Source organism: Oxyura jamaicensis, chromosome 6 (assembly GCF_011077185.1).
Source record: "Oxyura jamaicensis isolate SHBP4307 breed ruddy duck chromosome 6, BPBGC_Ojam_1.0, whole genome shotgun sequence".
Lineage (NCBI taxonomy): Eukaryota > Metazoa > Chordata > Aves > Anseriformes > Anatidae > Oxyura > Oxyura jamaicensis.
In genome coordinates this window covers 19132280-19148911 of record NC_048898.1, presented here as the reverse complement: position 1 = coordinate 19148911, position 16632 = coordinate 19132280, and the positions used below count along the sequence as shown (strand labels likewise).

The window sequence follows — 16632 nt, the reverse complement described above, 5'->3', positions numbered from 1 at the left end:
GGTTATGGTAAAGCTCACATTGACAAAATCAGTTTTTGCCCTGAAGTGTGAGTTTTTGATATTTTTGGGGGGATTGCAGATTTAATATTGTGTTGAAAATGACTTGCATATGTGCAGAAAAAATGAGGCTGGAGAATAAATGAAATATTCGTTCTGCAGAACTTCAAAGCAAAATTTGCTTGTGCAAAGTTGGCAGTAGAGTAGAAAAATTCCGTAGTCTGGAACCATTTGGCTACACATCATTTGAAACAGTCTGTTGTAGGCACAACAAAACTAAATAAAGGAAACTAATCTCCCTCATTTATACTTTCCATACTAGCAGAACATATAAGCTGCATCTGAACAGGCCTTCTCGCAAAAGTATGCGCGGGGTGTTTTTTGGTTGCATCAATATAGATTCCACTGTTCAATTGAATTGGCAAATGTGAATATGCTATGTTTGAAGGTATAGTATAACTTTATACTGCAGGGTAGTTGAACAATTTAGCAAAGCCCCAGGATGGAAGAGTGCATGTCTTTTCCATGATGTCGTAATTTGGTTAGCTTAAGCAAGAATTTCATCACCAGCCCTCATTGGTTTAAGGCCTCTGTCTTTCAGTTTTGAATATTTCAGCTGTTAGCAATTCTAAGTTAATAGGCAAGACTCTCTTAAGAGATGAAATAGCATGCCTTCATTTTCAGAGGCCCGAGAAATGCTAAAGCCGTTTTCTGTTCAATCCCAAAATCTGGGAAACTAATGGTTTTTAACCTTGACAAACAAAGGAATGTTGGAAAATAGCTGATAGAAAACTTGTGTGCTGACAGACACTGCTATTCCAGTAGATATGACTACTCTTTTTAGTTTTATAGTCTTAGTAATATTTACAGTCAGTGTGAAGTATTGCTTGCTTGAATTTCAGATATGAGTAGCTTCACGTTTACGTTCAGGAAAAAGAAATTTGGGGAACGAAGTTCAAACGTAGGGTTCTAATCAATTTTATGGTATTGACTTACAGGAAAATAATTAGTTACGTATTTATCCCTCCTTTGTTAGAAATGAGTTCCAGAGCTAGAACTGCGTTGTCAGAGGATGCAGAGTCCCCTTGGCCATGTTTAATAGCAGCCTTTTGAAACTTGAGAAGCTCTTATTTTCAGCAATATAATTTACTAGGAAAGCATATTGAATGCATGCTGATGTGTCTGCGGAGTCTGAGTGGATAGATGATGACAATCCTGAATTACTTAATTGAAGTTCATATGTTGCTGTGTTTGAGAAGGATGATCAGAAATGAAACTCTTAAGTCACTGGAGACTGAATAAATACCTTACTGCATCTGGATACCAGCACTGTCTGGTACTGAGCCTTCGGGTGAAGGTGTGGTGTGTGGTGTGTCACACACGGTACCGGACACTACAAACCTGCTGTTTGTAGTGAAATAACTGCTGCAGAGCAGAGTGCCAGGCCTCGCAGAGCTGTACGGATCTAGTGAGGCAGTGCTTGGTAATGCTGCTCTCAGCAGGTTTTTGCTGTTAATTTTCACTAGAGGGTTGTGAGGATGTGTTCTAACATTCCCTCAGGACTCCTCTAAGAGTTTATGTCTCTAGGATTTGGTCTGCTACCAAATCTACACCAATTTTAGCGTATGGTGAGCGTCATGTACAGCACACCAGCTGAAAATGCACACGTAGACGTTTTTGTGCATAACTGGTGAAATAGGGCCTGGTAATATAGTTACTGACATTAAGTACTAGAGCTGTTGGTTACAAGCCCTGGTGTGTACACAAGTAAGGATACGGTGTGGCTTTCTCACTGACAGCGTGGTACTGATTGTCTGGAAAACTTAAGCTCCTTTATAAACGCTAAGCTCAGGTGAGCTTTGAAATAAAGGGATGTGATATACATGAACTGTCATGTTGGCTATGGTTCACTTGCTTTTTGAAAATGGAACCACAGTTCAGATAATAGGTAATGAAAGACAATTACTCTCTAAGGTAGTTCTTGTCAGATCCCCTTTAGAGGTTCTCCACTTGTATTCTCCAGTGCATCTACATCATATACAAACAATCCTGTTTGTTGGGAAGGTCATCGGCTTTTAAAACAAATATTCACCATCTGTGGTACCAGCCTGTCTCTAGGAAAAAAAATCTTACTTTCTTGCAACACTTCTATTTTGTGGTCAGTGACTAAAATTATTTGGGGGCTTTTTGGTCTGGAGAATTTAAATGTAACCCAAAATACTCATAATCTTACAGTGGAGACAGAAGTATATGTTGAATGGGACAAATAATGTGGCTGAATGTAACTTTTGCTGGTCTGCTTTTTAATTTTACAGAACATTGACAAGGTGGTATTTGTTGGAAACTTTCTCAGAATTAATATGATTTCTATGAAGGTGCTAGCATATGCTATGGATTATTGGTCCAAGGGACAGCTGAAAGCTCTGTTTTTGGAACATGAGGTAAGGAAATATTTGAACTTTCTTTTATTTGTAAGGAAAAAATCTTGTGGTTCCTGACTTTTTTTGATGAATTTAAAAAGGAGAAACTCAACGGTATTGCTTTGAAGTGAGAACATAAACTAAGTTCTGCATAAATACCATTTTAATTACAAGTTCATTTAAAAATTTCCCCCATTAACTCCATGGCTTGACCACTAGTCTTGCGGTGTTTATTGCTAAACATCGCACATGCTTCTTCACCCAACTACCAACTATGTTCTGTGTGGCATTGTATATAAACCTCAACTAGAATGAATTTTGGCAAGTAGTTCTGAGGGGACTGTCAGATGGCTATGTTCAGGATGGAAACCGCACTGCCTCAGCATGCCATCACTGTAGCGGTTCTGTAATTTTTTGTCAGTTTTAGAGAACTGTGCAAGATTTCTCATGATACGGTGCTCTGCTGGACCTAAACAATTGTGTTAAACCATAATTCAGATACAGCAAATACTTGGCACAGTGGGGCTGATCTTGTAAGAAAGGTCTTCTAACTGTCTTACCAAAACTGAAAGCTTTGCGTGATCATGCTTATGTCTTATTTTGGAGTTTGATTGCCTTTGTTTTGTTTTTGCTTGTTTAAAGGGTTATTTTGGAGCTGTTGGGGCTCTTCTAGAATTGCTTAAAATGACAGATGATCAGTGATGAAGCTGTCTGAAGAGATTTTTACTGCAGATGCTGCTGGATAAGAGCGGAAGCCACTACAAGGATGGAAATGAAGCCATTATGATAGTTCTACCTGCTGGATTTGTAAATAATTTAAAATCCTTTTAGCTGATCTCTAACTTCTGGGTTTTGAGCTTAACTTCAAAATTCATATGGGGAATACTGAGATTTTTTTTTCTGTACACTGTATTTTTTAGGGGAAAAATGTGCAACGTGGCCAAACATACAGATTTTATGGAATTATTTTAAAAAGTGGATACTGTTCGATGTAGGACCTGTGATACTAGGCATCTGCTTTTCTTCTGGGGTTTACTGATTAGTGTGGTAATTTTAACTTCATTTAGTAATCACTCTAGGAGATTTTTATCTTATTTTCATGACGTTTCATGATTTGTTCTTGGTTTCAAATGAAACTACAAAGCTGATGCATTTTACTGTGAAAACTAGTCATTGATTTGTTGCCTTTCCTTTCCTCATTAGATGAGACACACTTTTTATTTAACAGCTTTCCCTCATCCTGCCAAAAAAAATAAAAAATAAATATGAGCTGCTTGGCAAGACTGCAAGAAAACCTGGGGGGAGTGTGTATGCTTAAACACTAAATTTTCGATGCTCCTGACTTTAAAGATCAGGAACAGACTGCTAACTGGTTTTGCAGTGCTGTCCTTCATATTGGAAATTGTAAACGATGCAAAGGAAAATGTTAATTATTGGCTTGACACTGAAATGAAATTGTTTCTTTTGAAAATCTCTGATCTATATGGAGAGTTCCATAGAACAGATGTTGTTGATGTATCGTACATACTTGGTGTGTTAGATGACAAAGGGGGGGGAGATTGTTTCAATTTATTTGAAGACTTTTCTGTTATCTGCAGTTTCTAAGTTGATCTTAATTGAAAACAACTGATAACTGCATTATTCAAAGCCCAGTTTCTAAAATTAGAAAGTCACTCACTAATGTATTTTCAGTTTTTAAGCTAATGCCAACTTTCCCTTTTGAACACTAAGGTTTGAGTGTTCATTCCAGTGCAGTATTTTCTACATTGGTTTCATTGGTGGACCTCTCTCGATTTTTTCAGCTGAATTGAGACCACTTTGAAATCTATGTACTTGATTGCGCATGGCATGTATGAACTCGCTTTTCCTAGACACTTTGAAGGCTCACAAATCAGAGGCTGAAAACCAGTCCGTAAATTATTTTGTCTTGTAAAACTGTATGTGATGTCACATAATGTAAAGGGCTCATCAGAGGGACAGTGTAAAATTCAGACTTATGTATTATCCAATATATTTTTGGAAGGGGGTTAACTCACTTTTTTAAGTCATTAATTTCCATATCTCACAAATGGTGAAATGAATTCATATTAGTTGAAGTGTTAACATGTCTGATGGAAATAAAGACCACCACTGTTTTGACTGTTCTAATGCATCTGTGGAATTCATTTATTGAAATCAGTTATGAGATGCATAACTGTTTTATGACACAGCAGTCTACTTGCATGATAATTCTTTGGTACTTACTTTTTAAAAATCTTCTGTTACGTTCCTTTGGTCTTTGAAGCTGTACCTGTTTAAGGCTGATTTTTTCATAGTTTGTAAATAACTACATGAGAATGTTAGTGTGTTGTAGTTGATCCTTCACGTAACACTTGATGGGAGATAAGTGGGGTTAGTTGTGCTCAGTGCCTCTAATTTTTCATGAACGAAATGAAACTAAGATTATTTGCTAAGTTTTACCTGCAACTTAAGGATTCCTTTTTTTTCCTTAAAGGAATATTCAGAGGATACAAGGTCGTATGTAGAGCTATTTCAATTTCTAGAAATACTGGAAAGAGTTTAGAAATGAGATTTTTGAAGTGTGATCTTTGGTCATAGTCTTCCACCAACGTTGATCCAGGACAAGGTAATTTTGGACTTCTAGCAGGTGGTGACAAATGTTTGTAAGCCTTTTCCTTTGGGGGGGAGGGTGGGGAAACACATTCTGCTTTTCCTTTTTTTATTTACTAGACAAGTGTTATATACCTTCAAGTTCATTTGGTATGCAGTTCTTCATTCCTGTGTAAAGTTATAATGTCAAGTGTTCTTGACAATCTCCTAGCAAGACAATTTGAGAACTGTAAAGCTGTTTGAACAACAGTGTTTTAGCTCAAAATATGATGAACTGCTTGCTATTGCCCTCTCTTCTCCCTTGAGTGTTGCTATCAGGAAGTGTAAGACTAGCAGACTTACTAGTGGCTGCTCTTACACAGTTGTCACCTGCCCCTAGTGAGAGGAGAAGGTCCAGGCAGCAGAGCAGAAAAGACATGTGGGTGGATAAGATGTGAATGTTGTTCATGTGCCTACATACTGCTAATGCTATCTTAACTTGTTTGTTCAATCTGATGCTTTCTTCTGGAAGTCTGTGGGAACAAAATTCCCCTAAAGGAAAGAGGGATTGTCTTTCTGTAACAGTTGCAATAACTTTGAAATATCAGGCTGCTGTCGGGACTATATAACCAACTCCCTTTCTTCCACCCACTTATTTAACATGGATTGTGCCTGGTCTTGCCTAGCAGAAGTCAGATGAACATCATTATTACTACATTCAGTAACAAAAATCATGTAGGTTACGTGTAGAAAAAAAGCTCTGGAGACTTTTTAATGTATAGTTTATTTTATCAAAACTATTTCTCTTTAATCAGTATTTATAAAACACGTGTATAACTTCATAGCTTTTTAGTTCAGTTTGTATTGTTTTATATGTAAAGGAGTAAATGAACGAGCAGAATTTGCCAACTATCTTTTCATGGCTCTGTTTAACCAGGCTTCAGAATGTTAAGAGTTGCCTGCGCTTCTTGGGACGAACAGCAGAGGGAAGCATTACATCAGCAATGCAAACGTGCTTTGCTGAAGGAGAGAGCACAGGGCAACGTGGCGGAGGGGCGGGGATATATTTTGTTTGTTTCTTTCCCTCTTCCTCCAGTAAAAGATTTGATCTTTCTTTCTCCCCACTGTCTTTTTAGGAGGTGTGATTTGGGAATGTTTGTCACTGATACTTCTCTATTAGCATTTATAGTTATGCGATGAAAGAATGTAATGTTAAGTAAACAAATATGAAGCATCAGTTCTTTTAAATGCAAATCTTCCACTCTTGGGGGGGGAACCCTTAACCTTAGCAAGTCATTTAGGAAAATACATTCATAGACTATGCAATATGAACAAATGCAGGTTTTGTGGTTGAAGAAGGAAACCACAATTTCTAATATTAGCTGTATGTTTCCAAGGACCATCAGGTAAGTCCATCACAGCAGTTTAAGTAGATCATGAAATGAAACTAACTTCAAAATGCTGAACTGGGATTTAAAGTGCTTAATATGCCAGGTGCCATAGCAGAAAGACTGGAGGAAAAAATGGTCTGAAGTATAAAACATATTGAAAAGGGCCTGAAAAGAGTTACTTGATGATGCGGTGAACAAAAGAACTTTGGGCTTTTCCAGTAAGTGACACAAACTGGAATTCTGAGCAAGCAAAGCTCTGTTGCACTGCTGTGGAAGGTCTGTCTAAAGAGTTTTCAAATACCATGTCTTTCAATCTTTGTGTTTTGAGAAGGGTGAAGGTGAAGGAGCAGACTTTCCTGGGGAAGATCAGTGAGTTTGCAGTTAGTACATATTCAAAATACTTGTTTCAGTATAAATTGAGGTCTCTTAACAAACCAGGCTGTTTATGTTTTGATGGAAAGTCAAATTATGTCCCATAGGAAGAGGGATCTGTGCTTTGAAGTGGAGTTTTTGGTCTAAATTATTGGGTAAAAGTTGTAATTTTGGACTTAATTTAGTGGCTGAAAAGTGAGAGGTGACTAAGATACAGACAGCACTTAATTGATCAGACGCGATAGAGAAGACAAGTATGGGATGCCTGGGGACAGTGCAGCAATCTGACTTCCAAGACAAGCGGTGTATCTTGTGGTGCATTCCAACCTCAGCAAAGCTGTCCTGGTGTTTCAGTGGTATCAGCACTTATGTTCCCGTTGGACTGTCACACAATACTTGCAAGTGATTTTTGGCAGAACACAGCAGAATTCTAGAGATGGGAAAGCCATATGGGGTTGAACTGGTGACAAAATAAACGTACATGATTGTTTCCAGTCAGAAACAATTCCAGTTCTTCTGCTAGGATTTGTTTTCAGAGTATAAGGTGTCTTTTTTTCATAGCCTGTATTTTGTTTTATCCCAGATTCAAAGACCACAGTCTCGTGTGTATTTCTACCTCTGGCCACCTGGGAGGTAGAGAACATCTGAACTTCAGAATGTCCTGGACAGTGAGCGCTTTTTTTAAACCTAAAAAATGAATCTACTTTCTGATTCTCTAAGTATTACTAGTACTGATTGAAACTCAACTGTAGCATGAGTATTAGCATGTTTGGGGGAAAAGATATGGGGACTGTGACCCTGTCTGCAGTTCAGTATTCTTCAAATCTCCCCTACTACATCCTACCAAAAAATCCCAACAAAAAGAAGCAAAATAGAAATTGATTCTAAATTATAGAAGCTTAGAGAACCTGTTGACTGACCTTGGGATTTGAGATCTTCCTCCTTTGAAGCAAGAGGAAGTATGGCACTTGAAATGGTGGAAAAGAAAGGAGTAAAGAAAAGCTGAGGTTCACAAGAGGGGAAGCTAGTGAGCCTGGAAGAGGGACGCAGCAGTGTCATGTTTAGGGTTTTGTAGGGGGGGTGGTACGGACAAGGTGGGGAGGGTGCTTGCAGGGTGGGCAGTGAACTGGTTCTTGGGCAATGCAGCTGCTGGGAGGTGGGTAGCAGAGGTGGGGATGTTGGTGGTGTGGCAGAAGGGCAGGGAGCATGGGCCTGGCCTCCTGATCTGGGGGTGAGGGCAGGGGCGGCTGGGTGGCTGTGAGCTAAAGCACTTACTGGGTAGTACTTGGGCCGAGCACCTCTGAGTAAAGTACCCGGTGACAAATGCTGCAGCATTGTCTTTATCTAGATGCAGATGTGCTCTCCAGAGCAGGCAATCACCTGGTCTCAAACATGGCTCATCTAGTACATGAGAGACGCAGTAGGGGATGTGCTGGCCTCCGAATGGTTTTTACATCAAAACCGTTTCCATCGTATTGGCAGAAACAGCTCTCTTCTGCTGGCCTGGAGTGAAGGGCTGCGCTGTGGTGTGTGCAGCTGTGCACCCCAGCTGGCTGCAGCGAGGGGTCCTGGGGTGACCCGTGCCCCGGGGTGCTGTGGTGCAGCCGCAGCCATGCTGGGGCAGCTCCGTGCCTCCCTTTTTTTCTAAACATGTAAATGTGGCTATGGAGCACCAAGTTAAAGGGATGGCTTAAGGCTGTAAAGGTGGCCAACAGCCTGAAATGGCAGTGCCATATCGAGAACAGCAGCGTGTCACCCCCTGTTCTCAAGTGGCTTCCTTTACTTTGCTGTGAGGGATCAGGGTGATTCCTCTCCTCAAGTTAGTCAGTTCAGTTGTTCAGCTCTTCTGACTCATCCATTCCTCTGGGAACTTCCAGGTGTGAGCAGGTCTGGAACAAACCAGATGTTACTCTAACAAATGTGTGTGCATCACGAGTTAAATTCAGCCCCGGCACTGAGTCTCCGTGACTACCGCTGCAGGATGTGGCCTCTCCTCTGTGTTATCACTTTCTCACGTTAAACTGTTTTTCCCCCCCAAGTGGCACTTATTTTTCCCTTAATCTTTTGTGAGAGGAACTTAGCCTGGCGAGGGAATACGTAGCCTCTGCTGTATTGAAAGCATCAAGGAACACCGCTTAGACAGCGCTTCATCAGGAGTGATGGCTGCTTTGGTAACACGAGGTGGTTGTGTCAGAGACATCGGTGCTTCAAACAACACAGTGGTGGCGTGGCTGGTGGTATGTTGAGACTTGTTTTTTTGTATTCATATCTGTTAGTTAATTGCTCCCAAAATAAAATAGCTGGTCTCAGCTTGCAGGTGCTCACAAGGCAAATGCTAGGGTAGGTGGAAGTGGGGATGTGTAAGGGCAAGGAATACCTCAAGGCAGTAGGAAAAATGCGCTGATCAATGTTCTTTCCTACAAGCTTTTGTAACAGTTGTATCAGTTGGGAGATAGCAATTTATACAAGAATACTTTGATTGCAAAATCATTACCAACTGGCAGAAGTAATATTTTATCTACTCTGCTGAATCTGTCCCCTCTCCTCCCAGCAGCATCACTAATCTGTGTGGTGATTGACAGCGTACCCTTAGTCTGGGGTGTGAGAGCAGTAAAAAAGATTGAATACCTGTGTTAAGAAACGTAGCAGTAAAACAGGGGCATGGCAACTGAAGCTATGAGACAGCCTTTCGAGAAGGTAGCTTGGGCTTCACCTGGAGACTGAAATAAAAAGTTACTGTAATTGAGAATATTGAGAATGCTCTTTTGTATTTGAAACTTGTGTACTTCTTAAAAATAAGCTCTACAATTCAAAGAACTAAATGAGCAAATTAATTTTCCATTTTTGAAGCTAGCTGGCTTAATGAATCTCAAAATGCTGAATGTATTTAAGATTTTGGTTCCTTTTAGCAGAGTTGTTTGGGTTTGTGTTTTTTTTTTTTTTTTTTTTAGCAACTTCACCCCTGGTGTTATTTGACTAAGTAAATGAATACGTGCTGTTCTTACGACTTAGCATGAAGCATGCTGTTACCCAGCTAGCATTCAGCATATTGCACTTGGCTACAAAAGGCCATGCACAAAATAATCCAGAAGTATTTATGAGACAAGCCAAAACCAGTTTCCTAAATTTCCCAATGTTTGTCTTTTTCTTTTTACCTTAGAATGTAAGTTTTCTCTCTGTCCTTCTTTCCAAATATAGGAGGCTTGAAGTCCCTGCAGCAGATTCACCTGTGCAGTGTGGCAGCTCCCTGTGCACACGTGGTTTGCCTCTTTGAAGAAGAGAGAAGAGCAGTGCAAGGGAAGCTAACGTGTTCTGCTGAAGGCTGCAAGCTGACCCAAATGACCCAAACTCATTTCATGCTGTAGCTCTTTCCCTTTTACAGGTAGGACAGAAAATATTCAGGAAATAATCATTTGTAAGATTTTTCTCTCACCTCCTTTGCTCTCATCACACTAGAAATTGCATCTAAAAAGAATTAATCTGAAGAGGCACTAATGCCTGAAAACGAATTCACTTATTCATGAAAAGAAACACCAAAGCTTCTGTTACTAGTTGTAAACTTAGCAGCATTAGCTTTACAGCAGTTAAATGATGTAGTTACTACCACTCCCTGTCTCTGTAGTATTTTAAAAATCATATGAGCAGGTGAGTTGAGGCTTCCAGGCAGAATGCAGACCTGTATGATCACCCAAGAGAGCAGAGGCTGCATTTAGCCAGGCCCACAGAGAGCACTGGTGTGCACACAGGTGAACACCTGAAGTCCCTCATGTTTTTGCAGGCCCACTGCAGTGTCCCCCAGCCTTGTGCAATATCTGTGTAGTTGTGCAAGACACCCAACATCTGCGTACTCCTACAGCAGGAAAACCTGGTGAAAAGGTTGGTTTGTGCTGACCTGGAAGCTCTTGGCCTTGAAGCATCTTTCTCCTTCTGAACCACACCACTATCACCAAGAGCCAGGCATTTGAGCAGTTTTTCCCACTAGATGGCATCGCCAGCCCGGCCTTCAGCTCCTGCCGGCGGCTGGGAGCACCCCAGGGCTCCGGACAGGGGCTGCTCCTTGCAGGGTCTGCCTGGGGCAGTCCCATATTTCACACACGTTTCGAGTGGCCGCTCAGTCCCGGCAATAAAGAGACCCCGCTGAGAACCCCGAGACACCTTGCCCAGCTGCTGCTCTGTGGCTGGTGGATCCCGTGCAGCTGCTGTGTTAGATGGTGGCAACTTGTCTGGCATTGCAGCCACATGGCCAGTGCTAAGGTGCAAGGCCGTGGAGCATCAGTGTCATAATGTTTATCAAAATGTCTTGCTACACAGAGCAGGTTTCGATGTACACTTAGCTGGCTCTGGTTTAGGTACCTGTCTGCACATGCCCAAGTCAAAGGAAAAAAAAAAAAACGGGGGTGGTGTAGGGAACAACCCACTTGCACATGAACAGAATTTAAAAAAAAAATCAGCAGGAAGGTTTTGTGTTGCATAAGTGCCCCTGGAACTCATCTGGTACATCTCCAAGTAAAACAGCACTTTGATGCTTGCAACTTTCTGGGTAGAATGACAATATTATCCCGAGTTTGTTAGCTCTGTAAATGTTTGCTGATATTATCAATGGGCATCTTTTATGTAAAGAAGTTTAATAGCGTTAAAAACAAAGAAACTCTTCCCTGGCCTGTAAACACAACAAAAAAAAAACAATTCATTTAAATTAGTGATAGCTATTAAGTCTATTAAGTTGTGTGTTTTACAGGTGAACTGGAGCAAAAAAAAAAATGCACAGAGCCACAGTATACCCCAAGGAAGATGAGGAGCAATCACTGAAAGCCTCAGCAGGAGGGGTGTCCAAGGTACAGCCCGGGCTTGGCAGGTAACCGTTCTCTGCTTTGTAGAGCTGTGGAGAATCAGAGGTGGCTCACCATCTCTTCTTGGCACTGTGTGCTGGTTTGGGGAATAAGACAAAGAAAACTTGCACTGCCTTCAGACATTGAAGCCCAGCTCAGCCTTCTTTACGCAAGTTTTTCACAGAGACAGAGTTCTTTGTGCTTTTCCTCAGAAGTTGGTGTGGGTGAGGTGGTGGATGATCGGGGTGAGATGCTAACACCCTCTCTGCAGAACACAGCAAGCCAAACTTGTCATCCGGCAGGGAGAAGAGAAACATAATGCCATGAAAATTTGTATAGCCATGGAAATGGTTAGCTGTCCTCAAACGAGAGCAACCTACGGGCTGTATTTGGTGTCAGATTACTATATGGATTGAGATGGCCTGAGCCTCTGGTCCACGGTAGAGTGGATGTGGAAGGGAGATGAGTGGCTGTGCAAAGGCTTGCTTCCAAGTACAACTAAATCAAATTTGTCATTCCCGTGTTGTGAAAAGTTCCGATGTCTAAGTATTTCTTCTGATCTAAAGTGAAATTTAGACATTTTAAAACTTCTTTTTTTTACTCCACCCAAAAAGCAAGCTAGCAGGAAGCCTACCAGGATGCCAAAAGAGAGTTATTAGATGCATGAGTTTTTTTTCTAAAGCTCCTGCCTTTGTACAGCCTAAAGTTTGTCAGAACCATGTTTCCATAGAACATGTGTTCATGAATCTGTGTTTTCTAGTGGGGGGAAAAAAAAAGTTGCACTAGAAAATTCTGACTAGCTAGAGTGATGATCTTTTTGCAAAATGCAAGCAACAAAATGTGCCCAGAAAGCCCAGTGCATATGCTAATACCTAAAAGTGCAAGCTAAGTGGAAAAGTAAATTTGGGGTGCTTCCTCTCTGGGGCTTGACCATGGTTCTGTAAACCTTTGTGTGAATGAGGCCAAGCATGGGGTCAGAAAGCACAGTCCATTAGAGAATGTATTTGGATCTGTGTAGCCTGTTGTACAGAAATGCCTGATGTAAGGAGTAATGACTGTTAATTTAGAAGCAGTTAATTCCATTCAAAGGATTACAGTGACAGACCAGAAGGGACTGCCCCAGATAAAGAGCAACAGGGTTTGGAGTGTGGAAACCTGGAATGGCTAAACAGAAACAGATCACTTTGTTGTTCAACTAGTATTAAATATTCACCTGCCTATACTTAGTTAACATCAAGAAAGAGAGGAAACACCTAGCAAAATGTCCAAAAATGCTGGAAGATGATACAGGTGTTCAGGCAAAATAAGTTGTAAGGAGGAGCTGCATCTAGTCCTGGGTGTCACTGGAAACTGTTTTTAATTGGGTCTTTTGGTCACACATTGCATGATGGTCTTATGTTGTAGGAAATGCTAATGGAAATGTAAAAAGTGAAGACATGTAAGTATTATTCCATAGCCCTCTCTTTTTTCTAACTCATATTCCATATATGAATTATACAGCCATGTATCCCTGAGGAATTCACTGGTGTTTTGATGTTCTGCTGACACCCTGCATGTAGGTAAGCAACAGAACTTTAGCATTGGAAAGCAGCCTCCGTTCAGTAGTGGTAAGCAGGAACTTCACCTTCTTGCCTGCGAGTTGGAAAGATTTGGACTGTAGTTGCAGAGGCGGACATGTAGGGACTACAGTTTTCCCAGCCCGTGCTGCCTTTGGCTTAACTTTTGGAGATGTCAGGGAAGCTGTGTCTCTCTGACTACAGGGTGCCAAAGGTGGTAGATCCAAATGTGAGTGAACAGATTTGAACAAGTGACTCTGTACAGTTGGCTGAGTGTCAGGGAGGTGGAAGAGGGCAGAAGAAGGAGGGTAGTGTCACTTACAGTGCATACGCTATTGTCATTAGTTTACCACAACTAATAGCATACAGAGGCTAACATACTTAAAGAGCATACTGGCATAGGAAGACCACTCATCAGCTGTACCATGGCACATAACTCTCTTCAAACTGTAAAAGCGTTTATCTCACCCATTAAGTTCTGGTGTTACAGTTTTTTTTTCCTCCTTTGGAAAGTGGGAAAAAGTGTAAAGGTGGTATTCTTGTTGGCACAGGGACCAAAACATCCCCCTTACCAGATATGGTGTCCTTACCTGGTCAGGCAGTCCAGGTGAGGGAATGTACTCCTTTGAAACCTTGATGACAGCTGTCCTGGAGAAGTGGTGTATGTAGTCCTGCCACCCTGAAGTGATCACGGTCTTTCCAAGTGAGTTGTATTGTTTCTTATCGGACAACGGAATGAACCATTTTTCTGGTGTCAGCAGTTGAAACTTGCATGGAAAAAATGTCCTGGTGGTGACAAGAAGCTTGTCATGAATGTGTAAAGCTAATATAAAACAAAACCTGGTATTTCTAAAACTGCTAGTGTTGCTCTGAGTGCCAAATGAAGTTGTGTGTTGTTTCGGTGATACCTAGTTTGTGATGCTTCAGTGCTGAAAATGAATTTGTATAAAAATTAACACAAAAGCTTTTCACACTTGCAGTAGTCCCAATGGCCAGTTAAGCAGACTATGAGTGGTGTTACAGCCTCTGTGTGCTCCTGGGACGTACAGCACATGGTGTGTGCGCTGCTGTGGTGCTCTGATAATATCCTTCCCACACCGCAGAGAAGGAAGTGTTGCCTCTTGTTGACCCAGCATCAAAATGTTAGCAGACAATGTAGATGACCGCTGCCGTCCCCGTCGCTGATGGGGAGTTGTCATAGCGATGCTGCCAATGAGATGTTCTGAGGCGTTTTGCTGCAATGCTGAGATCCCCAATCTCCTGCACGGTAGCTTAATGCCCAGGCTGTCTTATTTGGAGCTGTCTGTTATCTTGCAGTGTTATGCAGCACAAATAAAGCCACTTGCAATTACATGAGAGTATATTTTTGGCCAGGAAAATCTTCGGATTTGAAGCATTAAACAAATATTAACTTTTTTCTTTTTTCTTTTTTTGGCCAAAATATTATGGAACTGTAAAAATAAAAACCCAAACCTCACCAAGAAAGCGAGATCTATGTTTTTGTTCAAGAACGAGTTTTCATTACCCAGACAGCTGGCTGTGAAAAACCTAGCCCTTCCCTCTGTGGTGCTGTGAGCTACCATGCACCAGTATCTTAGGGAGGATGTGTACAGGTGGTGCCCCACTTTTAGACAAACCTCTGCTGGCCCCTTCCTGCCACTGTATTCTACAGAATGGCCCTGTCACCTTGGAAGAGGAGCCTTTGCTGGCTAATAATGCACCCCAAAGCTGCCGTGCTTACCCAGACTGTGTGCACTTCCTTTTGTTGAAGGATTTTGAGCTTTCCCTGGAATCTCTGGAGGCAGTGAATGCCCCCTAGCCCCCTGTGCTCCATCCCTGGCGCTCTGCTGGGCGCTCTGTGCTTGCTCTTCGTGACAGTGCTGAAAGGCAGGACTCGGGCAGTCCTTGTCAGGCAGCAGTGTTTGGGAGGGAAGGAAAAGGTCCTTTTTTATCTTGGTTCTCATGGAAAGTGTCACTGGACGTTTCATGTCCCTTATGAGCAAAGACCTGTTGTTTTCCAGATCACGTCTGAAAGCCCACGGGGTATTCGGCAGGCCACTTAGTTTATCTCCCTTGGATAAACAAAAAAGCTGGTGGAATTTGAAACTCGTTCCAAGAGTCTAGGGTCCAAAGCCTGCTGAAATCCGTGCAAGTCCTGCCCCCGGCCTGGCGTTTTGAGCTGGCTTGAAGCATTTCACAGAGCAGCACGCGGCGGCAGCACGGCTCCCAGTGCTGTGGGGGGGACTGGAGGCCACCTGCGTGCACAAGTCGTGGTGCTAAGTCCAGTCTGAGCGTTGCCTGGTTTAAAAATACCTCCTCAAGTGGCAGGGAGCACCGAACCACAAACCCCAGTGCCAGCTTCGCCTCGATGGGGAAGAAAGAAAGGAAAGGAGGGGGGTGGAAATAAGAGGTTGGTGCCCGGGGGCAGGAGGGACCCGCGCACCGGGGGCAGGTGGCGGGGCGGGCAGGGAGCTGGCTGCTGCCTCGGGGGGACCCGGGGGGCTCCGGAGGGGGTGTCCCGGTACCTCCGTGCAGCCGGCACGGAACCGGGGCTCTCCGCTCCGCCCCGGGCCCGCGGCGGCCCCGCTCCGCCCCGCCGCCTCCTGCCGCTGCCGCCGGGCTCGGCGGGGCTCCGCAGGCCGCAGGTAGGGCGGGGGGCGCGCGGGCGGGGGCCGGGACAGGCGAGGCAGGCAGCGAGGTGTGAAGCGTTAAAATACAAGCTTCGAGTGCGGGGGGGGCGACCGGAGAAGTCGCTCCGGAGAGGGAATAGAACAGCCCGAGGGTGCCCGCTGAGGTGGTCCTGCACTGCTCACTGGGTCGCTGGGGGGTGCTGGGGGGCGGGGGGGGGGGGGGGTCCTGGCTCGGTCCCCGAGCCCCCTGCGGGGCTGCCCCGGGTCAGGTCGGGGCTCAGGTGTGTGCCTGCATCGGCACCTGGCCCCCTGTGGGGGCTCCATGGGGAAAATAACGCCCCAAAGGCGTTACCCCCAAGGCGAGCTGCGCCCTGCTGGCCGCTCGCTGTCGCCGAACGGGCGCTGTGAGGGGGTGGCTGCGCCGCACCGGGGTCTGCCGACAGCCCGCGGACAGAGCTGGTTTCATGCATTTAACAGCCCGGCGGGGCTGTTTGTTGTTGTAAGCCTGCTCCTGCCGCGGCGATGAGGAAACGTTTCCGTTAGCGCTGGGAAATTCAGGGATAGCACAGAAATTAATGAAGCGGGGCAGGAGTGCGTCGTGCTCGGCTGCTGCGCTGCGCTGTTACAGTCTCTCCGCGCAGAGTCTGTGAGGTTATATATTGCTTCTTCTCTTATGCTTTTTCTTTTATTTTTCACTTGCATCGTACTTTAGTTAACTTTTCCATCTTTACGGCATAGCGGCGGCTGTATTCTAATCGCAGGTTTCTCAGGGCTTCCCTTCAGGGCTTCCATGTTAACGATTTGAAAATTCAATCATTAACTTCTGCCTTAAACTCCACTTGCAAAGT

General features: G+C 43.4%; 2 protein-coding genes and 1 long non-coding RNA gene across 5 annotated transcripts in view; 2 read left to right on the top strand and 1 right to left on the bottom strand.

The window, feature by feature from the left end:
* The window catches only part of PANK1 (pantothenate kinase 1), a 42805-nt gene extending 38240 nt beyond the window's left edge, over positions 1-4565 (top strand). For all 3 annotated transcript variants that reach the window (XM_035330714.1, XM_035330712.1, XM_035330713.1), the window contains 2 exons: positions 2313-2438; positions 3060-4565. In XM_035330714.1, coding sequence (XP_035186605.1) covers positions 2313-2438; positions 3060-3119 — 186 coding nt within the window. In that variant the 3' untranslated portion in view covers positions 3120-4565. The remainder of the gene's footprint in view (positions 1-2312; positions 2439-3059) is intronic.
* On the bottom strand, positions 73-14750 carry LOC118169414. Its single transcript, XR_004752078.1, has 2 exons — positions 13745-14750; positions 73-2111 (listed from the first exon to the last, which is right to left on the bottom strand). It is a non-coding gene; the product is annotated as an uncharacterized LOC118169414 (long non-coding RNA).
* Positions 14751-15032: 282 nt separating this feature from the next.
* Positions 15033-16632, top strand: part of SLC16A12 (solute carrier family 16 member 12) — a 33638-nt gene continuing 32038 nt past the window's right edge. Inside the window, exon 1 of the mRNA XM_035330708.1 lies at positions 15033-15564. The gene's annotated coding sequence lies outside the window, so the exon portion shown is untranslated. The remainder of the gene's footprint in view (positions 15565-16632) is intronic.